The sequence below is a fragment of the Rana temporaria genome, chromosome 1, assembly GCF_905171775.1.
Source record: "Rana temporaria chromosome 1, aRanTem1.1, whole genome shotgun sequence".
NCBI classification, from domain to species: domain Eukaryota; kingdom Metazoa; phylum Chordata; class Amphibia; order Anura; family Ranidae; genus Rana; species Rana temporaria.
This window is the reverse complement of record NC_053489.1, coordinates 525,005,413-525,028,114: the sequence shown is the minus strand read 5'-3', so window position 1 is coordinate 525,028,114 and position 22,702 is coordinate 525,005,413. Positions and strand designations below refer to the sequence as shown.

The 22,702-nt window shown below is 41.9% G+C and overlaps 1 protein-coding gene across 3 annotated transcripts in view; it reads right to left on the bottom strand.

The window, feature by feature from the left end:
• FHIP1A (FHF complex subunit HOOK interacting protein 1A) overlaps positions 1-22,702 on the bottom strand; it is a 390,138-nt gene that overhangs the window by 45,213 nt on the left and 322,223 nt on the right. For all 3 annotated transcript variants that reach the window (XM_040331897.1, XM_040331896.1, XM_040331898.1), the window contains 2 exons: positions 20,767-20,934; positions 11,837-11,916 (listed from right to left, as the gene is read on the bottom strand). In XM_040331897.1, coding sequence (XP_040187831.1) covers positions 11,837-11,916; positions 20,767-20,934 — 248 coding nt within the window. The remainder of the gene's footprint in view (positions 1-11,836; positions 11,917-20,766; positions 20,935-22,702) is intronic.

Sequence of the window (22,702 nt, the reverse complement as noted above, 5' to 3'; positions counted from 1 at the left end):
TTAGAAACAGAGATACGACGGCGTATCAGTAGATACGCCGTCGTATCTCGTTTGTGAATCTGGCCGTTTGAGTCTGATTACAACATAAATCTAAACAATACTTGAAATAGCCTCTGATGTTTGAGATGGCTATGGGCCCGGCTTTCAGTTATACATTCTTAAGCTGACTTCTATTACAACCACAATAATGACTGTTATAAATGCAACTATGCAAAAAAAAAAAAAATCCTACCTATACATTTTTACATATTTCCCTGATGAGTAGGAAATGTTAAAAAAATATATACAAAAAACTCAATCTAAAGCCCTCCTAGAAATTTTGTTGCCATACTTGAGTGGCCATCCCAGCACTTGGGTTGCTATGAGTATTTAGCCACACAGGACTGGAATTATGCAATTCAGCAGTCAATAGATCAATAAAAATACCTAGCTGAATAATGAATAGACTTTTTGAAACCCTAATTAGAAAGACTAGAGTAATTTTTAACGCAAAGTTAACAAAGTATAAGCTAGCATGTTCAAAGGTCTGAAACGAATCGATAATCTGTTTTTATCCAGGGATTAAAGTATATGTACACCCCAACAATGCACTTCTTTTAGTGTCTGTACTTTGGTCTGTTAAATATAACACTGAAAAGGTTCTGTTATATCAGTTTCAAAAGTGCACAAAATCTGAAATTAAGAGCTTTCCTGTGCACACTTAACTGTAGGGATCCAATAATTATGTGGTCCAAAATAACAATTTGGAGGGCTAATTAGTATTTGTGTTGCGGATAGGGTGTGGATCAGCTAAAGACAACTGGGTCGAGTAAATTCGCTAAAGACAACTGAGCAGGGCAGATACTACTCAGTCCACAAAAATGCTATGTGTTGTTAGCCCACTCAAGACTTAAGCCTGGTACACCCCAGTGCGTTGAGCGGAAAAAACTATGTGATGTTAGTACAGAGATCTCCCCACTGAGCTATTGTGTTCTGACGGTGCGACTGTCCCCCCACCAGAACACAACGGTCGGCGCTCGCAGCCATTGGCTGACAGCACTCAGATGCCAATTGACTGCTGGTTTTCTAGCATAGCCCATTTGACTGAAGCTGGCTGTTCGGCCGACTTCTGTTGGACAGGTTGATGTACACCCAAGTAGTTTCTTTGGAAGAAGTATTTTCTGTACTTGCAGGATCTTTAAATAAAAATGGATGTTTTGTCGATTTGTACTACATATTTTTTTCTTATTTTGCCCTAGCATACACTTTAACCACTTAAAGGGGTTGTAAAGGTTTGTTTTCTATTTTCTAAATATGTTGCTTTAAGCTAGTGCATTGTTGGTTCACTTACCTTTTCCTTCAATTTCCCTTCTAAATGTTTTTTTTCTTTGTTTTCTTTGTCTGAATTTCTCACTTCCTGTTTCTCCTGAGTAAGGCGTTCAGTAAGCTGTTCTAAATGACTTTCCACCGCTCGGATGATGGTGGAAAGCTTACTGAGGACAAACAGGAAATGAGAAATTCAAACAAAGAAAAAAAGCATTTAGAAGGGAAATCGAAGGAAAAGGTAGGTGAACCAACAATGCACTAGCTTAAAGGAACCTATTTAGAAAATAAAAGACGAACCTTTACAACCCCTTTAAGACCCGGACCATTATGCAGGTAAAGGACCTGGCCCCTTTTTGAGATTCGGCACTGCGTTGCTTTAATTTTTTTCCCACAAAGAGAGATTTATTTTGGTGGTATTTGATCACCTCTACGGTTTTTATTCTTTGTGCTATAAAAAAAAAGTGTCAATTTTGAATTTTTTTTTATATTTTTTACTTTTTGCTATAATAAATATCCCCAAAAAAATATATAAAAAAAACTATTTTTTTCCTCAGTTTAGGCCGATACGTATTCTTCTACATATTTTTGGTAAAAAAAATCGCAATAAGCGTTTATTTATTGGTTTGCGCAAAAGTTATAGCGTTTACAAAATAGGGGATAGTTTTATGGCATTTTTGTTAATACATTTTTTTACTAGTTTTTCGTGACTGACACATTATGTCGGACACTTTTGACACATTTTTGGGACCATTGTCATTTTCACAGTGAAAAGTGCTACAAAAATGCACTGATTACTGTAAAAATGACAATGGCAGTGAAGGGGTTAACCACTAGGGGGAGCTAAGGGGTTAAGTGTGCCCTAAGGGAGTGATTCTTACTGTAGGGGGGCGTGGCTGTAGGTGTGACATAACTGATCATCATTTCCTATAACAGAAGAACGGGGAAGGTGTGTTTACATTCACCTCTCTCCGTTCTTTAGCTCCTGTGGCTCCTGTGACCCGATCGCGGGACACCAGCGGCGATCAGGTCCCGCGGGCGCGGTCACGGAGCTTCGGACCGGATCGCGAGCGCTCCGCCGGCAGCGCGTGACCCACGGCTGGACACTTAAAGGGCAACGTACCTGTACTGTACGTGCCTGTGCCCAGCCGTGCCATTCTGCCGACATATCGGCGTTAGGCGGTCCTTAAGTGGTTAATTCAACAGCATCAGGAACAAAATGAACGAAAAACCCACATTGCACTGCCTATACTATAGAGTGGGAAGGGGATAATGAGAGGACAGCATTGCTTATAGCTGAGTATTAAACACATCAGCCCACTATGCTTTACAAACTTGTTAAAACTATATGAAATGCAGATCTCCTAAAATCACACTACAAAACGTGTTTTAGTCTTTCGCTCCCTTGTGCTGGCTTCTCTTTTTAATCCCACAGTTTCTAAAAGCTTCTTTAATAAGCAGAGGATTAAACTTTGTATGTATAACAGGGAATATTTTATCTCCAATTGGTGTTGTACATAAAAAGAGGTATTTCATTAATTTAAAAAAGTCTTTGTTCATAGCAGTAAGTCGATGCGGCTGCATGTGTGAAAGTGCAGAAACACAAGGTTCACTTCTGCAAGGAAAAGAGCTTTGATTTTTTTTATTACTGTTAGGCCTTCGCATAATAAATCACACATGCACATTTTATTGTAATGGTATAGTTCACCAATATGCCATTTCATACAGTGAAAAATATGGTATGCAGTAATTCCTCAGACTTGAAGCACACATGCATGCTATTTTAAAAATAAATGCCACTACATACCAAAACATAAAAATTAGCTTAACTACTCACTGACCAGCACACGACTATTTATGTCGACAGCATGGCACGGACAGGCAGAAGGACATACATATATATATATATATATATATATATATATATATTTCCCCTTTAACAAGCCAGCACGCGTCGGGAGCTCCGTGACTCCGACCGTGGGTCCCGCGGACTCGATGTCTGCGGGCATACCCGCGATTGTGTCTCGGTGAGGAAGAAGGGGGAAATGCTTATGTAAACAAGCATTTCCCCAGTCTTCCTAGTGACAGAACAGTGTACACAGCTTCCTGTAATCGGAAGCTGTGATCACTGCCATGTCACACATAGCCCATCCCCCCTACAATTAGAACACATTTCTAGGCACACTTAACCCCTTCAGCGCCACCTAGTGGTTAACCCCTTCACTACCAGTGTCATTTTCACAGTAATCAGTGCATTTTTATAGCTGTAAAAAAAAAATGGTCCCAAAAATGTGTCAAAAGTGTCCGATGTTTCCGCCATTAAAGTTGCAGTCATGATAAAAATCGCAGATCGCCATTACTAGTAAAAAAATAATAATAATAAAAATGCCATAATTCTATCCCCTATTTTGTAGACGCTATAACTTTTGCGCAAACCAATCTATATATATATGCTTATTGCAATTTTTTTATCAAAAATATGTAGAAGAATACGTATCGGCCTAAACTGAGGAAAATAAATGTTTTTTTATATATTTTTTGGGGATATTTATTATAGCAAAAAGTCGCTATCGCTATATTTTTGTTTATAGCGCAAAAAATAAAAAACGCAGAGGTGATCAAATACCACCAAAAGAAAGCTCTATTTGTGTGAAAATATGGAGTTACTTACCGGTAACGTCCTTTTCCAGGAGTCTTTCAGGACAGCCACCTTAGAGAGATCCCGGCTCCTCCCCTCTCAGGAAACACCGCCTTCAATCAGAGATTTAAGTCTCATCCTCCCACTGGCCCTTCAGTTTATCACGAGCACCTCCGGCCAACTGGGGAGACACAAGAACACGTCATACAACACAAACATTACAATCTTACCTGACGGTCTTATGTGATGAGTCCTCAGACGTCCAGTACCTGGGTGGGTACCGGTGCTGTCCTGAAAGACTCCTGGAAAAGGACGTTACCGGTAAGTAACTCCATATTTCCCTGGATCGTCTTTCAGGACAGCCACCTTAGAGAGGATAAGCGAGCACCTTACCTTAGGGTGGGACTACTGCTTGCAGAACTTTACGACCAAAGGCTTGGTCCTTTGCTGACAGCAGATCCAATCTGTAATGCTTGACAAACGTGTTGAAGCTGGACCACGTTGCAGCCTTACAAATTTGTTTAGGAGAAGCACCAGCCCATTCCGCTTGTGAAGCAGCAGCCGCTCTAGTGGAATGTGCCCTGATCCCATCTGGGGGGTCTGACCCTCCTAACTCATAAGCTTGAACAATAGCCGATTTAAGCCATCTGGCTATAGTCCGTCTGGACGCCCTGGATCCTTTCTTAGATCCTGAAAATAATACAAAAAGGGACTCTGACTTTCTAAATTGTCTAGTGCATTCTAAGTATTGGAGAATGCACCTCCTAACATCTAAATTATGGAATGAACGTTCCTGTTCCTTCACAGGATTAGAACAAAAAGTGGGTAAGATGATTTCTTGGCTCCTATGAAATCTTGAAGCCACCTTTGGCAAGAAGGCCGGATCGGTTTTGAAAATAATCCTGTCCGGAAAAATTTGAAAATAAGGGGCCCTGATGGAAAGGGCTTCGAGTTCGCTGACTCGTCTTGCCGTGGTAATTGCCACCAAAAACACCGTTTTGAGGGTAATTAGTTTCAAAGAACAGGATTCTAGTGGTTCAAAAGGTTCTTTTGTAAGAGCCTGTAAAACCAAAGAGAGGTTCCAAACTGGAAGGGAAGAGGTTCTAACTGGCCTCTGTCTACTTAGACCCTTGAAGAACCTTGCTATCCAAGGGTCTAACGCTAGTTGTTTCTCTAGAAAAACGCTCAATGCAGAAACTTGTCCTTTCAATGTGCCAAGTGCTAAACCTTTGTCTGCACCTGACTGTAGGAATTCTAGCACTGCCACTGAACTATGAACGTCAAAGGAGCCTTCTGAGCACCATATGTTAAAACGTCTCCACACCTTACAATAGATGTTTTGAGTTTCTACTTTCCTACAATTTAGGAGAGTCTTAATTAGACGCTCAGAAAAACCCCTGCCCCTCAACAATGACTCCTCAGAAGCCAGGCTGCCAGGTTCCACCTGTCTACCTGAGGGCAGCAGATTGGACCCTGAGAAAGAAGGTCGGTCTGGGCCGGAAGGATCCAAGGAGGTTCTATTGCCAGGTTCTTTAGAATGGAGAACCACGGTCTCCTGGGCCAATAAGGAGCGATCAAGATGAGGATCGTATTCTCCCCTTGCAACTTCCTCAATACTGCCGGAATCAGGACCGGAGGGGGGAAGGCATAGCACCTTGAAAATGCCCAAGTCTGGGCGAGTGCGTCTATTCCCAGCGCTCCGTCCCATCTGTTTAGGGAGAAGAAAAGAGGCTTGGTATTGTGTTTCGAGGCAAAGAGGTCTATGCATGGTGTTCCCCATCTCTGAACAATCATGTTGAATACCTCCTGCTTTAAGATCCAATCGCCTTCCCTCAGAGTTGTTCTGCTGAGGAAGTCCGCTGTCTGGTTCTGATCTCCCTTCAAGTGGGTTGCAGACAGGGACAATACATTGAGTTCGGCCCACTTCAGGATGGCTTCTGCCAGAAGCCATAGGGAGCAACTTTTTGTACCCCCCCTGCCTGTTGATGTAGGCTACTGTTGGGGAATTGTCCGAACGGATTCTCACATGTTGTCCCTGAAGTTCCCCCTGAAAGGCTCTGAGCGCTAGTTCTACTGCTCTCAGCTCCCTCCAGTTGGAGGATCTTAGAGCGTCCTCTTTCCTCCAGGTCCCTTGGACCCACTTGGGACCCAAGTGTGCTCCCCAACCTGAACCGCTGGCATCTGTTGTGACTGTCTTGGTCACTGGCACGATCCACTCGAGACCCTGGGACAGATTTGCTCCCTTTCTCCACCACCAGAGTGACCTTTTGACCTGATTTGGGATGGAGATTAAGGCATCCAAAGAGGTCTGACTGTGGTCCCAAACCTTCAGAATAAATAACTGAAGAGGACGAAAGTGCAGTCCCGCCCAATGTACTGCCGGAAGTGTGGATGTTAGTAATCCCAATCCTGACATGGCCTCCCTGACTGAAACCTGACTGTTGCTCTGCAACCGTAACATGGTCTTGTCCACCTTTAGGACCTTTTCTGAGGGAAGGAAGACCCTTTGGATCGTTGAGTCCACCACATAACCCAGGAAGGTGACTCTCTGGGCTGGGACTAAACTGGACTTTTCTAGGTTCAGAAGCCATCCCAATTTCTCCAGGATGTCTCTTGCTACCTGAAGATCCTGAACCAATTGTTCCGCTGAGGGTGCAAACAGGAGAAGATCGTCTAGATATGCGACTATCGAAAGACCTTTGAGTCGCAGAAAGGCCAGAACTTCTACCATCACTTTTGTGAAGATTCGGGGGGGGAAGACGATAGCCCAAAGGGGAGAGCTTTGAACTGCCAATGCAGTACCCGATTCCCAGTCCTTACTGCTAGCCTCAGATATTTTTGATGATCCTCGGCTATGGGAATATGCAGATACGCATCCTTTAGATCGATCGATGCCATGAAGCAGTTTGGCGGGAGTAACGCTCTGACCGAATAGATCGAATCCATTCTGAATCTCCTGTACTTGACGGAGACATTCAGAGGCTTCAAATTCAGGATGAGCCTGAATTTCCCTGATGGCTTGCGGACCACAAAAATGTGGGAGTAAAAGCCTCTGCTTGTCTCCGGACCTGGCACCTGGACAATCACCTCCTGCTCTTCCAATTCCTGTAAAGAGGATAGAAGAGCGGAGGCTTTTTCCCCGCATATTGGTAGGTTGGTAATCAAAAACCTGAGAGGTGGGGTATTTGAGAACTCCAACCTGTAGCCCCGTCTGATGATCCCCAAAACAAATTGGTTTGAGGTGATCACCTCCCACTGTGGGAGGAAGGCCCCCAACCTTCCTCCCACTGTTACCGTGTCAATGGGCCTTTTTGGGCTGTTCAGGAGGGCGAAAAATCGCCGCCCCACGCCCTTTCCCCTTAGGTCCCCAAACTTTCTTTTGTTGACCTGTTTTAGGGGTCTCAGATTTCCTAGGAAACTGAAATTTTCTTTTTGCCCAAATTTCCTTTTAATGGGAAAAGCTCTCTTTTTATCAGCCGTCCTATCCAGGACGGCTTCCAGACCAGGCCCAAATAATAAATCTCCGGTAAGCGGTATGCCACAGAGTTTTATCTTAGACGCACTGTCCCCCTGCCACGTCTTAAGCCACAAGGCTCTCCTTGCTGAATTGGTCAGGGCTGAAGATCTGGCGGACATGCGTACTGATTCGGCCGAGGCATCTGCCAGATAGGCCACCCCTTTAAGGAGCGTGGGAAAAGAAGCAAGGATAACATCCTTTGCTGTATTAGCTTCGATATGCGCCTTGATTTGCGTGAGCCAAAACTCCATATTACGGGCCACTACTGTGGCTGCCATGGCGGGTTTGAGATTTGTCTGTGATGATTCCCAGGACTTTTTCAAAAGGGAATCCATCCACTTATCCATGGGGTCAGAGAGTACCCCCATATCCTCGAAGGCCAGATCTGTATTTCTGGATACCTGAGAAAATGCTGCGTCTAGTTTTGGAGTTTTATTCCAAACTAAACTATCTTCACCTGCAAAAGGAAACCTCCTTTTTAGTGCATTAGAGAAAAAAGGTTTCCTCTCTGGGTCTTGCCATTCTTTTTTAATGGCATTGACCAACACATCATGGACTGGAAAAACTTTATTTTTCTGTTCCTCCAGACCCCTATACATTTGGTCATGTAATGACAAAACTTTCTTTTCCTCCTGGATACCTAGAGTGGTGTGGATGGCATCTAAAAGCTCCTCCACATCCTCTAGAGAAAGTTTGTACCTTGAGGCTTTGGAGGACTCCCCGTCCAGCCCCTCTATATCTGATTCCTCTTGGGAATCAGAAATGGCGCTACCCGCTTCTTCCTCAATGTCCTCCGCTAGACCCTTCAGTTTCTCGCCACTACTAGGGAGAAAATCCGTGGGATTAGGTGAAACAACCTGCTGTGCTGGTGGGACACTGCTTTGGGGCTGGGGCAGTTGAAAAGAGGAAAAAAGAGCTTGAAAGGACTGAAAGGTACTAGAAAGCTCCTTAACTGACGCCGCCAGCTCTGCCCCCTGTTCTGCCCCCTGTTCTCTCAAAACATCCCCAATACAACGCTTACAGAGCGTTTTCAACCAGGATTCCCCTAGTGTTGATCTGCACACAGGGCACTTCCTTTTAGAGCCATGGGCCGATTTGCTTGAGGCTTTCTGAAAAGAGAAGCAAACAAAAGACAGCAACACATTAGCTGGGGCCCACCAGCAATAAACACAGGGATCACCAGGAGTGCCCCCCAGGACCAACCACCACCAGGGTCCCAGAAACTCCTATCCCCACCGACCACCAGGAAGGGAAAAACACCCGTGGAGCTAAAAGGGTATAGGCAGGTGAACACCACCCCAGGGTTCACTTACCTGCGGCTGGCTGGCGCTTTCCTAGGATGGAGCTGTCCTCGAGACCTCTGTCTCCGACATTGCTGCTCAGCGGAGCGGTGGTCCGTTGTCTCCTTAGCTGACACCTCAGACTGGAGAGACTGCACCAGCCAGCGTGCGTGGTCCGCTTTCCTAGGCCGCGTCCGGAACCGGAAGACGCGGCCTCGTGTGGCTGTCCCGCCCCCAACCGGAACTGACGTCGCCCATCCTCCGGACCAGCGAGCTCCAAGCTGGCTGCAAAGCAGGGGGGACCTGAGTCAGCCCACAGCGCCACCCTAGGCAGAGAAAACGACGGACCTCCCAGCTTACTCTTCTCCCCAAAGAGACGCTGGGACGCACATGCGGCGCTTACAGGTGACGACTCACTAGCCGGCCTGAGCGCCAAATTCAAAAATAAAAATGTAAACTTTTTAGGCAGAAGAACTCAATCTTCTAAAAATTGCCCAATAAAGCCTCAGCTTCCCCAGCCATCGGCTCCTGGTTCCACAGCGGTGTCTCCCCACCGGAGGAAACACCATAACTGAAGGGCCAGTGGGAGGATGAGACTTAAATCTCTGATTGAAGGCGGTGTTTCCTGAGAGGGGAGGAGCCGGGATCTCTCTAAGGTGGCTGTCCTGAAAGACGATCCAGGGAAAAAAAGGACGTCAATTTTTTTTGGGAGCCACATCGCACGACCATGCAATTGTCAGTTAAAGCGACGCAGTGCCGAATCGCAAAAAATGGCCCGGGGCTTAAGTGGTTAAAAACATTTGCTATCACATGCATTTTTAATGCATTTTTAATGCAAATATGTGCAGAAGACCCTAAAGAATTCAAACAATAATGCATTGCTTTTGGATGTCATATCCACTGTGCATGATTTGGTACATGAAATCATGTTTGCAATGAAATGCTATTTATAGCATATTGTTTTGGTAGAAAAGGTATGTAATGCTGCTGCTACACAATGTATACATTGAAACACTAGTGAATATTACTTTCTAGCTCTGCCTGTTCATTAAACTCCATCTTCAGCCAAATAATTTTTGTTATTTGCAATTAAAATTGCTGGTTTAGTTTTCCTTGCATATGTTTTAGTATTCTTGCAAATTGGATTTTCACCAAATTCATTTAGCTAAGAGAAATTCCTTTGCAATAGTGGCATTAAGTATTTTTGCTCCCTTTTACAGGTAAAATAGGTTATAATAATACGTTTTCCATGGTATGGCCAGTATAAATCGTAATTACAGGCAATTATAAATAAAGCATTATATCAATGAATATGTATATTATATATATATATATATATATATATATATATATATATATATATATATATACATATATATATATTGCAGCTGCGCGATTATTTGTTAAAAAATTGGGATCGCGATTCAACCTCCCTCACAATCTTAATCCAGCATTTCCCTGATTCATGTTGGACAAGTGCAGAGCCGTTCTCTGCTCAGAGCTGTCAAAAGAAGAAAAAATCTCAGCCTGCAAATGTTTATCAACAGCGATAAAGAGAAACAATGTATGTCTTGGTTCTTTTAGATCAATGGAATGAACTTCCCTCTGTAAATGAGGTCATTTAAGCCTTTTTTGATAAATATTGCTTACAAGTTAAAGTTATTTTTTTTTGCTAGAAAATTACTTAGAACCCCCAAACATTATATATATATATATTTTTTAGCAGAGACCCTAGAGAATAAAATGGAGATCACAATATTTTATGTGAAACTGTATTCGTGCAGTGGTCTTTTAAATGCAATTTATTAGGAAAAAATATACTTCAATGAATAAAAAAAAAATTAAACAGTAAAGTTAGCACAATTTTTTTGTATAATGTGAAAGATAATGTTAAGCTGACAATCGTGATTCTCATTTTATCCAGAATCGTGCATCTCTAATATATACTGTGTGTAAATAAATATATATAAAACCATAGCCCAATGGCAATATACTCACAAACAGGCAAAATAAAATTGCGTTCATATGGTGGAGAAGCCAGAGATACCCCATCATGGTGGACATAAGGTATCATACCTTATGTCCGCCGTGACGGGGGATCTCTGGCATTTCTACCATATAAACGTGATTTTATTTTGCCTGTTTGTGAGTATATTGCCATTGGGCTATGGTTTTTAATAAATGTTTTGTTTAATTTGAGGATATTACACTATTTGGAGTCGTATTTGTCTTATATTGCCTACTGGGCAAAGTGTATTGATGGAAATCTGAATCCTGTGGTGGTTAACTGCCTGATTGCCAAAACACGAGAGTGTGAGGCAATTTTTTTCTGGTGAGTTTACATCCAAACTGGGGAGTGGAGACATGTTTGATCACATGGTGTGGTGTTGGATCAAGTTATCAACCCATAGATTTTGCCCTATCAAGTTTGATTTATGGACTTTTAATATACTATGCACATTATCACCTTTTGGTGTGTTAGTTTATGTTCTAATATGTTCTGTAATTGTTTACTTCTAGCGCTACTGTATATATACACACACACTGTATATACTTATATACAATATATATATATATGAAAAGCAATATATAAATGCATTTACTGTATATTCATTGTAAATTTACTAAATATATTTTTAAATACATCTAGTGCAAGTATTAGAATTTTACTTAGTATCAGCCTATTTTAATTCCCTGTAGAGAAGATTTTAGAGTTGGTGATGGAGGGGTAGGATTAGGAGCCAGTCAGACTCTGCTTCATGGACATTTGCTATCCATGAACATTTTTGACAGGAGGAAAGAGCTGAATTCAGCTGCGTCTTCACTGTCCAATAACACATAGAGGATAGGGAGGTGATCTTACAATATGTCTGTAGTAAAGAAAAGTAAAATAATGTTATCAATCAGGCTGGGTTGTCTATTAGGGCTATGCAACCCTCAGGACTGGATGGACAGAAATACAAATCATATGGAAGTAAACACAGCTCCAGTATATGCATTTAAGCTCTATATTTACTAATTGGCTGGAATTCAGATCCCAGTCCTGATCTGTCTAAGGCTTTTTGTGGGGTGTTGTAACAAGTATACAAGTGATTATACCTTAAAATGAGTTGTAGCATGACATCTTCGCAATGCAAACCAATAAGAGTTCGGAATAATGCTAAGGAAACCACACAGAGCTAGAATAAAGAAAACAATATGGTTAAACAATTTCTAACAACAGAATCAGAGTTTTTAGAAACAACACCATAGTGTAGCTGTTTTGTCCAGGACCAGGATCAGCAACCTGTGGTTCTTTGGCTATGGCATAACTGTGAGACGCAACTGCAGCAAGTGTTGGTATGCTTATTATGTTTTGTACAATTTACTGTTAGCACAGTCGGGACATCCGAAACACACTATCACATCAATACAAATTGGACAGTTTTTGTGACTACATTGCAGTTGTAATGAGGACGGTAGTTTTAAAATAGAGTCGGCAATCATGTATCAATGCTTTATTGATAAAGGTTTTCCAAGGTTGATGTTGAATTGCACTAACAGTATAGCCAAAAATAAAACTTGGGAGGAACTTTTACCAGTGGTAATACCAGATCCCATTGGAGGAAACCAGCATTTTCTACTGCCTTTAGCCTTGAGTTCAGTCACGTTAGAAAGATTATCAATAGACAATGCCTGTCTAGTTCAATGACAATATTTATTCTGAAATCTTAAAGAAAGATTATGATTTTGTATCGAGAAGGGCTCCTATGGTGGTGTTTTGGCACAATCTTCCACCTAGTTACACTTTTAGGGGGAATTGTTGTTGTGGAATAAACAGATGCCCCTGACAGACATTGTATCAGATATTGATGCTTCCTAAGGTGTGGGGCAGAATGGGGTTTCCCGAACCCATTAAATATCATCAAGCAATGCACATAAGCAGAGTCCTTAATTGGATAAAACATGGTGCCCTTAAATGCTGTGTGAGTTTGGAACAGGACATAGCTTCTCTTTCCATACTGACTGTACCATGGCAACCTCCATTGCTTCTTCTTGATGTAAAAGCACCACCCTGGCTGTTTCTTGAACTCTAATCAGTTCTGGCTCTGGAATTTTCTGGACAGACCTCAATGGAAATCCATTGTGGACATTCAATCTAAGCTAAATCCTTTGCTGCCGTTCTGGCAGGCAATACAACTTTTCTCTCTTTCATTAAGCCATCTACTGTTGAGGTTGAGCTGTACCCAGCTTTTGATAACATCTGCTGAGATGTGTCCCCTCTCCAACATGTCCTATCAGAGTTCTATAGGCTTCTTACCAGTGCAGACTATTCCTTCTTTTTTGAGCAAGTGGGAGTCTGATCTTGGCCTTACTTTGTCAAATGGACAGAGCGATCATATTTAGTTTTTTGCACACAAATTGACTATAGCAACATATATAAGTTGGTGAACAGGTGGAATAGGGCACCCACCCTCTTAAATAAAATATTCCCCTCTGTATCGCTGATGTGCTGGAGACGCCTGTGGTAACATGGGACCCTCCTTCATATATTTTGGCAGGTCCCGTAAAATACATTTATTCTGGGAGATGGTGCAGAAGGTGGTGTTTGAGCTTACAAACATCCAGTTGGGAAATTACCCTGAGGCTTTTTTGTTACATTTGACCCAGTATCTAAACGCTACTATAAAAAATCACTTCTAGTACAGCCAGGGTTTACATAACCACAAGTGGAGGTGTACAGTACACCCCCCCCCCTTGCTTGGACGCTTGTTGTCAGTTATTGAGGAGACTCAAAGGATGGAGGAGCTCACTGCTGCTCTTAAAGGGAAGGAGAAACAAAAGTGGAAAACTTGGTTTTATTGGAACACCTTCTCATTTTCATTGGAATATCTTACTTATTTGGGGAAATAACCCCTGGGCCAGTCAGGGTGCTGCAGGCTCAGACATCTTGTGGGGGACAATGCACGTTGTCCCCCCTATTTTTTCTTTCCCTCTTTCTTTTCACGGTCGCCCCCCCCCCCCCTCCACTCGCTCTTTACATCTTTAATAGTGTAGGGTTCTCTTGTGTTTTGGTAGCCTATATTTTTTTTCTTTTTTTTTTTTTTAAAGTGTATTTTGTGCGTGTACTCGAGAGAGGAGCCGGACTTCAGGAGTTGGGAGTAGGCAGGCCTCCCCCAGAGACAATCTGTCACCTTTCTCCATGCCCCGGGTGGCAATGGCGGGTGTGTGAGGGGGTCCTCCCACACAGCCCACCCTACCTGCTCCGCTTTGAAGCCCAACGGGGCAGAGGGACTCCCTGTAAGGGAGTGAGAGGATTTGCCCGCTCAACCAGCCCCGTTAGTCCTTCGCCTCTCTTTTTAGAGACTGCGTGGTCAAAGTGCGTGCATGTTAACCCAATTTCGAGTGCGTGTAAGTGTGGTGGTTTTTGTGGGAGGGGGGTGGGCGTACTAAGCGCAGGCTTACCTCACATAGCACACCCACCGGGAGCCGGGCTGAGACCACCAAACTCAATTCACATGTAGCCGAGACTGGGATCCGAACCCCTAGCTGCAGAGGTGAATGGCTTGTCAGCGCAGTGCCAATCGCGTTGAGCCACCGCAGCTCCTCCGGTAGCCTATATTTTATGTGTGGGTGTGGGGTTAGCCCACCCACACACCCCCCTTTGAAAATTAAAAATGTTTTTTTGGTCCCCCACGGTAGTTGCCTTGTTGGAGACTTTTGTTGAATATAGCTTTTCACTGCATTGTACGACTGCATTTAAGGTCTGTTTGATACAGGTTTTAAGGATTTTCACTACCTCTCTATTAATCAATGCTTTTTGTGTATATGGCTCCATACTTTTCTGTATGATTGGAGCGGTGATGTTGTCCTCCTAAAATTTTTTGTATTGGAATATTTTTCCATTGTACAACTCCATGGTGGGACTCAATAAGAAAAAAATTAAATATAAAAATAAAATAAATACTTGAAGTGAATGCCCAAAGTGGCTTCATGGGCATTAGGCAAACGAGTATGCTCTGGAAAAACAAAATGGAACTAAGTGAACTCACCTATTGCTACGATTGGTAGCTCCACCATAGCTATACCTATATTATATGTTTAGAAGAAAACTCAATGTGTAATATTATGTTTAATTTATTTTTACATTGACTCTCTTATCTAAATTATATTAATTTTTGCTGACTACCTACCTTTAGTTCTATCTGTATTATAAGCCACAGCTTGCCAGTGGCACCTATTAAACATCAAAAATGTTCCTGCCCTGCCTTAATTGAATACTTAATCAATTTGTGACAGTGCATCTTCATTCCAAAAAATGTTGTTTTGGAAAAAGGATAAGGGTTCAAACCTCTTCAAGTTTATTTCCCTTACTTCCTCTCTGTAATAACATTGTCACCAAGACCAAAAGTAAGGGTAAATCTCCAAAAGCAATAAAATCTATTTTACGCAGATTGGGGTAAAGCTAAAACCACTGCCAGCTTTTTAATTATTGAGCTCCTCCCCTCACTTTCTGCCATGGCCATAACATTGTCAGTCACTGAAACTAAGTCAGTGGAAATCCCCCAGACAGAAATAAAATTGATAGATATTCTATTCCTTTTACACTCTGTCCAAAAAAATAAATTACAGTATTGAAAGTTTAACTTTTACTTTTTTCCTTTTGTTCATTTAGGCCTCTTGTCACTTTTTATTATGTAATTACCAATAAAAGCCTATAAAACTGTGACATCTACTGACCATAGTTTCATGAAAATGCATGGCATTGTGTATGCTACATTTTTAATGGCACAGTTAAGAAAATTGCTTCGGCCTAGGTTTCTGAGTTTGATAATGTGCTGTAAAATCAGATGCACTAGCTTAACCTTCTTTTAATATTCTGCACTGCTTGTTTGGTTTTTACAGTTCATTGATTTCGTTTATATGGCCGTGTGATTTGTAGGATTTATGATGATTTGATTTTTATGTAGAGAACTTCCCATTTCTGAGCCAGTGCTCTATTACACTGTAGCATCTCCCAATAACAAAACCATCTGTAATACAATAGGCATAGGCAGTAACATGGGCCATACCAGGCTATGGAGTACAGGCACGTACAGCACTCAGCAAGCTCTTAATTAACAATAGTAGTCCTTTTCCATAATCCATTTGACTTTTTTTTCCCTAGTACATTTATATTGCAACTTCTGAGCAAAGGCAAGAAATCATTTAGATATTATGATTAAACTAGATACACAGAACAATGTTCGTGCTTTGCCTTACAAGCAGAAAAAGTAAGCCATAAAAGTTAGTTAGTATTTTAGTTTAAGAACTAAATGCATGCCATTGTATACATGGCATTTAGAACTTCTGCTTTAATTAATGAAGAAACGTGGCAGTAGGTTGCTCAAAGGACAAATTGTCATAACATTCTAGCACTGCTAAATGATATAAGTATATACACTGAATACAGTAAGTTTTTTAACTCTATGAAATATATTACACAAAAAGCACATTGTCATGCAGGTGTACCACCTGCACAGGTAGAAATAATCTGGATTTCCTATTAGAAAATAGCTTGTACCTTTGTAGTATAATTCAAGTCTTTTCTCATCAGTTCTTTTAATTAAACTGTGAGGCCTCGTACACATGACCGAGGAACTCATCGTAAATTAAATATCGTTTTCCTCGACGAGTTCCTTGTCAGGCTTGTCGAGAAACTTGACAAGCTTTCTTTGCGTACACACTGTCAAGACCAAATCTCATCATTCTGAAACGCGGTGATGTTCAACACGTACGACGGCACTATAAAGGGGAAGTTCGATTCCATTGGCGCCACCCTTGGGGCTGCTTTTGCTAATCTCGTGTTGCCGCGTGTTAGTAAAAGTTTGGTGAGTGACGATTTGTGCTTTTCAGTCTTCGTGCTTTCAGATAGTTTTCTGCTGTTTAGTTTGTGCTTGTGGGTTCGTATCTTGTCTTTCAGTGCATGTGGTCAGGTCGTATTTGTTTTACAGTGCGTTCCTGTCCGCTCGTTTCTGGTTTTCAGGTCGTTCTTCATAGGACTTGCTGTTCTTCAGTGCTTTCTGTTTAGTGCGTTCGTTCTGATTAGTCGTTAGTTTCTAGCCATGTTGCAGGCACCTGCTCGTTGTCGAGTTCGTGTTATGCAGTCGGTGTGTGTTGGTATTCTTGTTTTAAACCTAGACGAGTCCATGAACAGGGTGAGGATGCGTTCATGGACCAAGAATTGGTTGCTCCGTAGGAACCAATTCTCTTATATGTCTTTGCTGCGGGAGATCCAGGAGAATAATCCTGATGACTACAGGAATTTCCTTAGAATGTCTGACCCAGCACCTCTTGGCTTTGGTGTCGCCATATATCACCAGGCAGGACACCGTTATGCGGGAAGCCATCAGCGCTGAGCAGAGGCTAGTTGCCACGTTACGCTATCTGGCAACTGGGAGAAGCCTGCAGAACTTGAAGTTCACAATGGGCATCTCCCCCCAGGCTCTGGGCCTCATAATTTCGGATACCTGTTCTGCTATAGTACAGGTTCTGCAGGACGACTATATGAGGGTAAGTTTTCTCCTTTAATTTCACAGTCAATGTATTTAATGTATGCTAATGTATTGTATTTATTTCCTCCTTCCCTAATTACCATGATTGTAATATGCTGTGAATGTCCCCTTTGCCCCCATGCATGCTGTAAGCTTTTAATGCCCCTTTTTTGGCCTACATGCATATTTACCTTGACTTACCTCCCCAGCATTCTAACCTGGGCCCAAACACACCTAGCCTAGTCCCTTCCCAATGTATTTTGTAAGATCCATTGTAGTGCTTTCCCCCCCCCCCCCTAAAATGTGTTTTAAAGTATAGCTTCCCCCTTCTTTTTTTTTTTTTTTTTTGAGGTCCCAAACGTATCTAGCCCCCCCCCCTAAATGTTTTACAATGGTCCATCAGAGGGGGTGAGGAATGTGATAATTGGGCCTTATATTTTTGGGGTTAAATGCTCCTTAAAATAAATGTTATAATGATATTGGCCAATAATGTTTTTGTATAACCTGCTTGCAATGTTATGTGCAAAAGTTAATATGTTTTTTTTTGTTTGATTCCACAGCTTCCGTCCACGCCACAGGAATGTCAGACTGTGGCATCGAAGTTTTCTATGCGGTGGAACTTGCCCAACTGCGGTGGAGCCATTGACGGGAAGCATGTCCGCATCATGCCACCACCCCGTTCTGGTTCCAAATTCTACAATTACAAGGGGTTTAATAGCATTGTGCTGATGGCGGTGGTGTCAGCACAATATGAATTCCTCTATGTGGATGTGGGAAAGAATGGCCGGATTTCGGATGGGGGAGCCTTCAGGCAGATGGAGTTTGCGCTTCATCTCCAGAGCGATGACCTTGCATTGCCACCGGATGCAGAGAATGTTGAAGGACTCCCCTTTGTATTTCTGGCTGATGAAGCCTTTGGCCTGGGACCGCATCTAATGCGGTCCCAGGCCTTGCTTAAAGGTGGCCTTGATTCAAGGTGGTCTGACAGAAGGCAGCCTGCTGTAGTACCACAACCTTGGGACATATATCTGACCTGCTGCTATTCCTGACCTCTGGGAGTCCAGGACCAGATTGGGATCCCTCCTAAAAGTGCTTCTCAATGTCCCAATTTTAGTGTCCACACATAAGTGCACAAATGGCAGCAGGTTCTTAAGTGCTGCCTTGTATTTATTTTATTTATATTATTTACCAGAATAAAAGGTAATTTTTTGTTTACAGTTCATACTTGTCTATGTGGTTTTAATCAAACCAAATATGTAGCTTGTGAGTAGGCAGGTTAACTTTAAAAAAAACTACAAAATGTCTAATTATAAAGGGACAGATCAGATAAGACCAAACACTAATGTTAGGTGGTAACTTGACACCAAAAAAACAGCAAAACAGCATGGAGATGACTAGAAATTAAATAATAATTAAATAAGAATTACAAATGAAGATCTCTATTTGAAAAAATAAAACATTTCGGGCTATATAAATTATTCCAAAATATTCATGAGATCAGCATGAAAATTTTTAGAAAAAGTTATGCACACGATCGTTTTTTGGCATGAAAAAAAACGTTGTTTTTCAGCATGTCCAAAAAACAACGTTTTTCCAAGTTCATCATTAAAAACGATGTTGCCCACACACCATCGTTTTTGAAAAATGATGAACAAAGCGTGGTGACGTACAACACGTACGACGGCACTCTAAAGGGGAAGTTCTATTCGCCTTTGGGCTGCTTTTAGCTGATTCCTTGTTAGTAAAAGACGATTCGCACTTTTTTGTCTGTTACAGCGTGATGAATGTGCTTACTCCATTATGAATGTTAGTTTTACCAGAGCGAGCGCTCCTGTCTCATCATTTTTTCCAACCCGAAAAACGACATTTTTTAAAAAGACGTAAAAAAATGCAGCATGTTCGAATTGTTTTTTTGTCGTTTTTTAGAAGCCGAAAAACGATGTGAAGCCCACACACGATCATTTTAAATTACGTTTTTAAAAACTTTGTTTTTTTTTTCATGCCAAAAAATTATCGTGTGTACGCGGCATTAGTCAGAACTCTGTGTGAATATCAGCTGCAAAAGAAGATCATTATTTTTCATTTTTGTCCCATTCTAAAGATGATTTAAACGTGCGCTCCCGTCTCATACTTTATTCTGAGCATGCGCGGGTTTCTAAGCATACACACGAACGTGTTTCTCGTCGAAAACCAGCCCGACGAGGAACACGACGAGGAAATTGAGACTCCCGACGAGTTCCACGACAGTTTTCTCGATGAAAAACATGCAAACGGTCGTGTGTACAAGGCCTCAAGAGTAGAATTTAAAGTAACTTTTGATTTATTGTACAAATTATATTATGAATATATTCTCGATTAAAAAAATATACCTCAACAGTAGGAAATATTTTGTAGGGGGTAGATGGGTGCATAGCTGGGCTAATAGAAAGGATAAGAACATAATTAGACATAAAGATAAATGTTTCCTCACTAAGCTGCTGTGCACTGCCCAGCAAGTTAGCCATTGGGTTTACATGGTGTCAATATGTGATTCCTGCAACCCCTTAGGCTGTCACTTAGTAATTGCTCTCCAGTCAACTTTCTGAACGCTGATTCCTAGGTAGAATCCAGCATTTTTCAAACTGGAAAGTGAGCAGTCTTATAGGTAGATTCAGGTAGAGGCGTGCAAATCTAGGTCGGCGTAGCCTAGCGTGTTTACACTACGCCGCCTTAAGTAAGAGAGGCAAGTACATGATTCACAAAGTACTGCCTCCTTACTTAGGGCGGCGTAGTGTAAATGCGGCGGGCGTAAGGGCGCCTAATTCAAATGGGTTGGGGGGGGCGTGTTTAATGGTAATGAGGCTTGACCTGACGTTTTTGACGTTTTTTTGTCACTGCGCATGCGCCGGGCAACTACATTTCCCAGTGTGCATTGCGGTTACGTACGCCGCACGGGCCTATTGATTTCGACGTGGACGTAAACGACGTAAATCCCGATTCGCGGACGACTTACGCAAACGGCGTTAAAAATTCGAACCTCGCGGCGGGAACGGCGGCCATACTTTAACATTATTATTCCACCTAATAGGTGGAATAACTTTAGGCCTCCTAAGGCCTTACGGAAATGATGTAAATCGACTGCTGTGGCCGGGCGTACGTTTGTGAATCGGCGTACAAACTCATTTACATAATCTACGCCGACTGCAATGGAAGCGCCACCTAGCGGCCTTTCCGAAAAACTGCAATCTAAGATAGGACGGCGCAAGCCGTCCTATCTTAGATATGTTTAAGCGTATCTCTGTTTGAGCATACGCTTAAACATAGGTCGGCGTAGATTCTGAGTTAGGTCGACTTATCTACTGATAAGTCGGCATAACTCTTACTGAATCTACCTATTAGTCTAAAAAAAATTGAAGGGGCCAGGAGAAAACATTTATTTTTCTATGTCTAAAAATGAACCTTTACAACCCCTTTAAGTAATGAAAACATTTCTAATTTTGTGTGGGAAACGGAGGGGAAAAAATGTAACCAGTTTACCCGAAATGGTGTATTGATACGGCTGACCAGTGTGTCCAGGATTTGAATGTTTTCATGTTGATAGATGAGAACAAAGCGGAGAAAAATCTTCAGCAAAGTTGGTTCTGAGACACTTCGTAGAAAAAGGTCCAAGTAAGCAGTTGTTGTCATTACTTCCTCCACTGTCACCTTAAATACAAAAGTATTCATTACACTTCATACAAAATTATGACAACACAATTACACTATAGCAAATAAAAAATGAAGCAATATTGTATGTTGGTGCTAAGAATCCTAGAATGCCATACATTTTCCCTATCCATGGCATGAGATAGCAACAAGAATAGCCAAGGCAGGGTGTATGCTGCAAATACTCAAGAAAATGTCATTCTTATTGCACTACTTGTACTTCTTTCCCCTTACCTATCTCCTCCCAATATCTGATCTGTACATATATGAGCATGAGAAGACAGCAGACCTTTCTGATTTATAGAAGTAATTTAGGAAAAAGATTGTTGTAGAATTTATAGTGCCTTGAAAAAGTATTTATACCCCATGGCATTTGCCACATTTTGCCATGTTACAACCAAAAATGTAAATGTATTTTATTGGGATTTTATGTAATAGACCAACACAAAGTGGCACATAATTGTGAACTGGAAGGAAAATAATCAATGGTTTGTAATAGGGTTGTCCCGATACCACTTTTTTGAGACCGAGTACAAGTACTGATACTTTTTTTCAAGTACTCGCTGATACCGATTCTTTTTTTTAATGTCATGTGACAGTGGCAGTATTTTTTTTTTTTATATATTTTTTTACTTTATTTTAATTTTATTTTTTTACAGTGATTTTTTTTGTTTTTTTTAGGGGGGGGTGGATTGTCAGTGTGTTTTTTTTTATTTCTTTTTACATTTGATTTTTATTTATTTTTTAAAAAACATATTTATTGCAATTTTTTTTTTAATCAGCCCTGTTGGGGTCTTTGGAGAGATATCAGGGGTCTTAACACACCTTTGACATCTCCCCTTTAAGACAGAGAAAGGGACTAAGGACAGATTCCCCAGTCCCTTTCTCAGCAGACTCAGCTGAAATGAATGGAGAGAAGCTCCTCTCCATTCATAAACTGAAGCATCGTAAACACAGGTTACGATGCTCAGTTAAATGAATGGACAGAGTCAGTGATCACTGACTCTGTTCATTCAGAAAAGGTAGGAGCCGGATTTAGCGGCTCCTACCTCCGCTCTCTATCCTGACATATTGAGGGGGGAGAGGACTGCACGGACGGGGGGAGAGGACTGCACGAACGGGGGGGAGAGCTGCACGGACGGGGGAAAAGACAATACGGGGAAGAGACAACACAGGGAAAAAGACAGCACGGAGCACGGGGGAAAGACAGCACGGAGCACGGGGGAAATACAGCACGGAGCACGGGGGAAAGACAACACAGAGCATGGGGGAAAGACAACACAGAGCATGGGGGAAAGACAACACAGAGCACGGGGGGAAAAGACTTGCAACTCCCCTGTCTGCCCAGGTATCGGGTGAGGCATCGGAGCATTTCCCCCGAGTACAAGTACTCAGGGAAATGCTCGGTATCGGTACCGATACTGATACTAGTATCGGTATCGGGACATCCCTAGAAACCATTTTTTACAAATAAATATGTGAAAGTGTGACGTGCATTTGTATTTAACCTCCCTGAGTCAATACTTTGTAGAACCACCTTTCACTGCAATTACAGCTGCAAATCTTTTTGGGTATGTCTCTATAAGCTTTGCACATCTAGAGAGTGACTTTTTTGTCCATTCTTCTTTGCAAAATAGCTCAAGCTTAGATTGGATGGGGAGCGTCTGTGAACAGCAAATTTTAAGTCTTGCCACAAGATTGTCAATTGGATTTAGGTCTGGACTTTGACTGGGCCATTCGAACACATGAACATGCCTTGATCTAAACT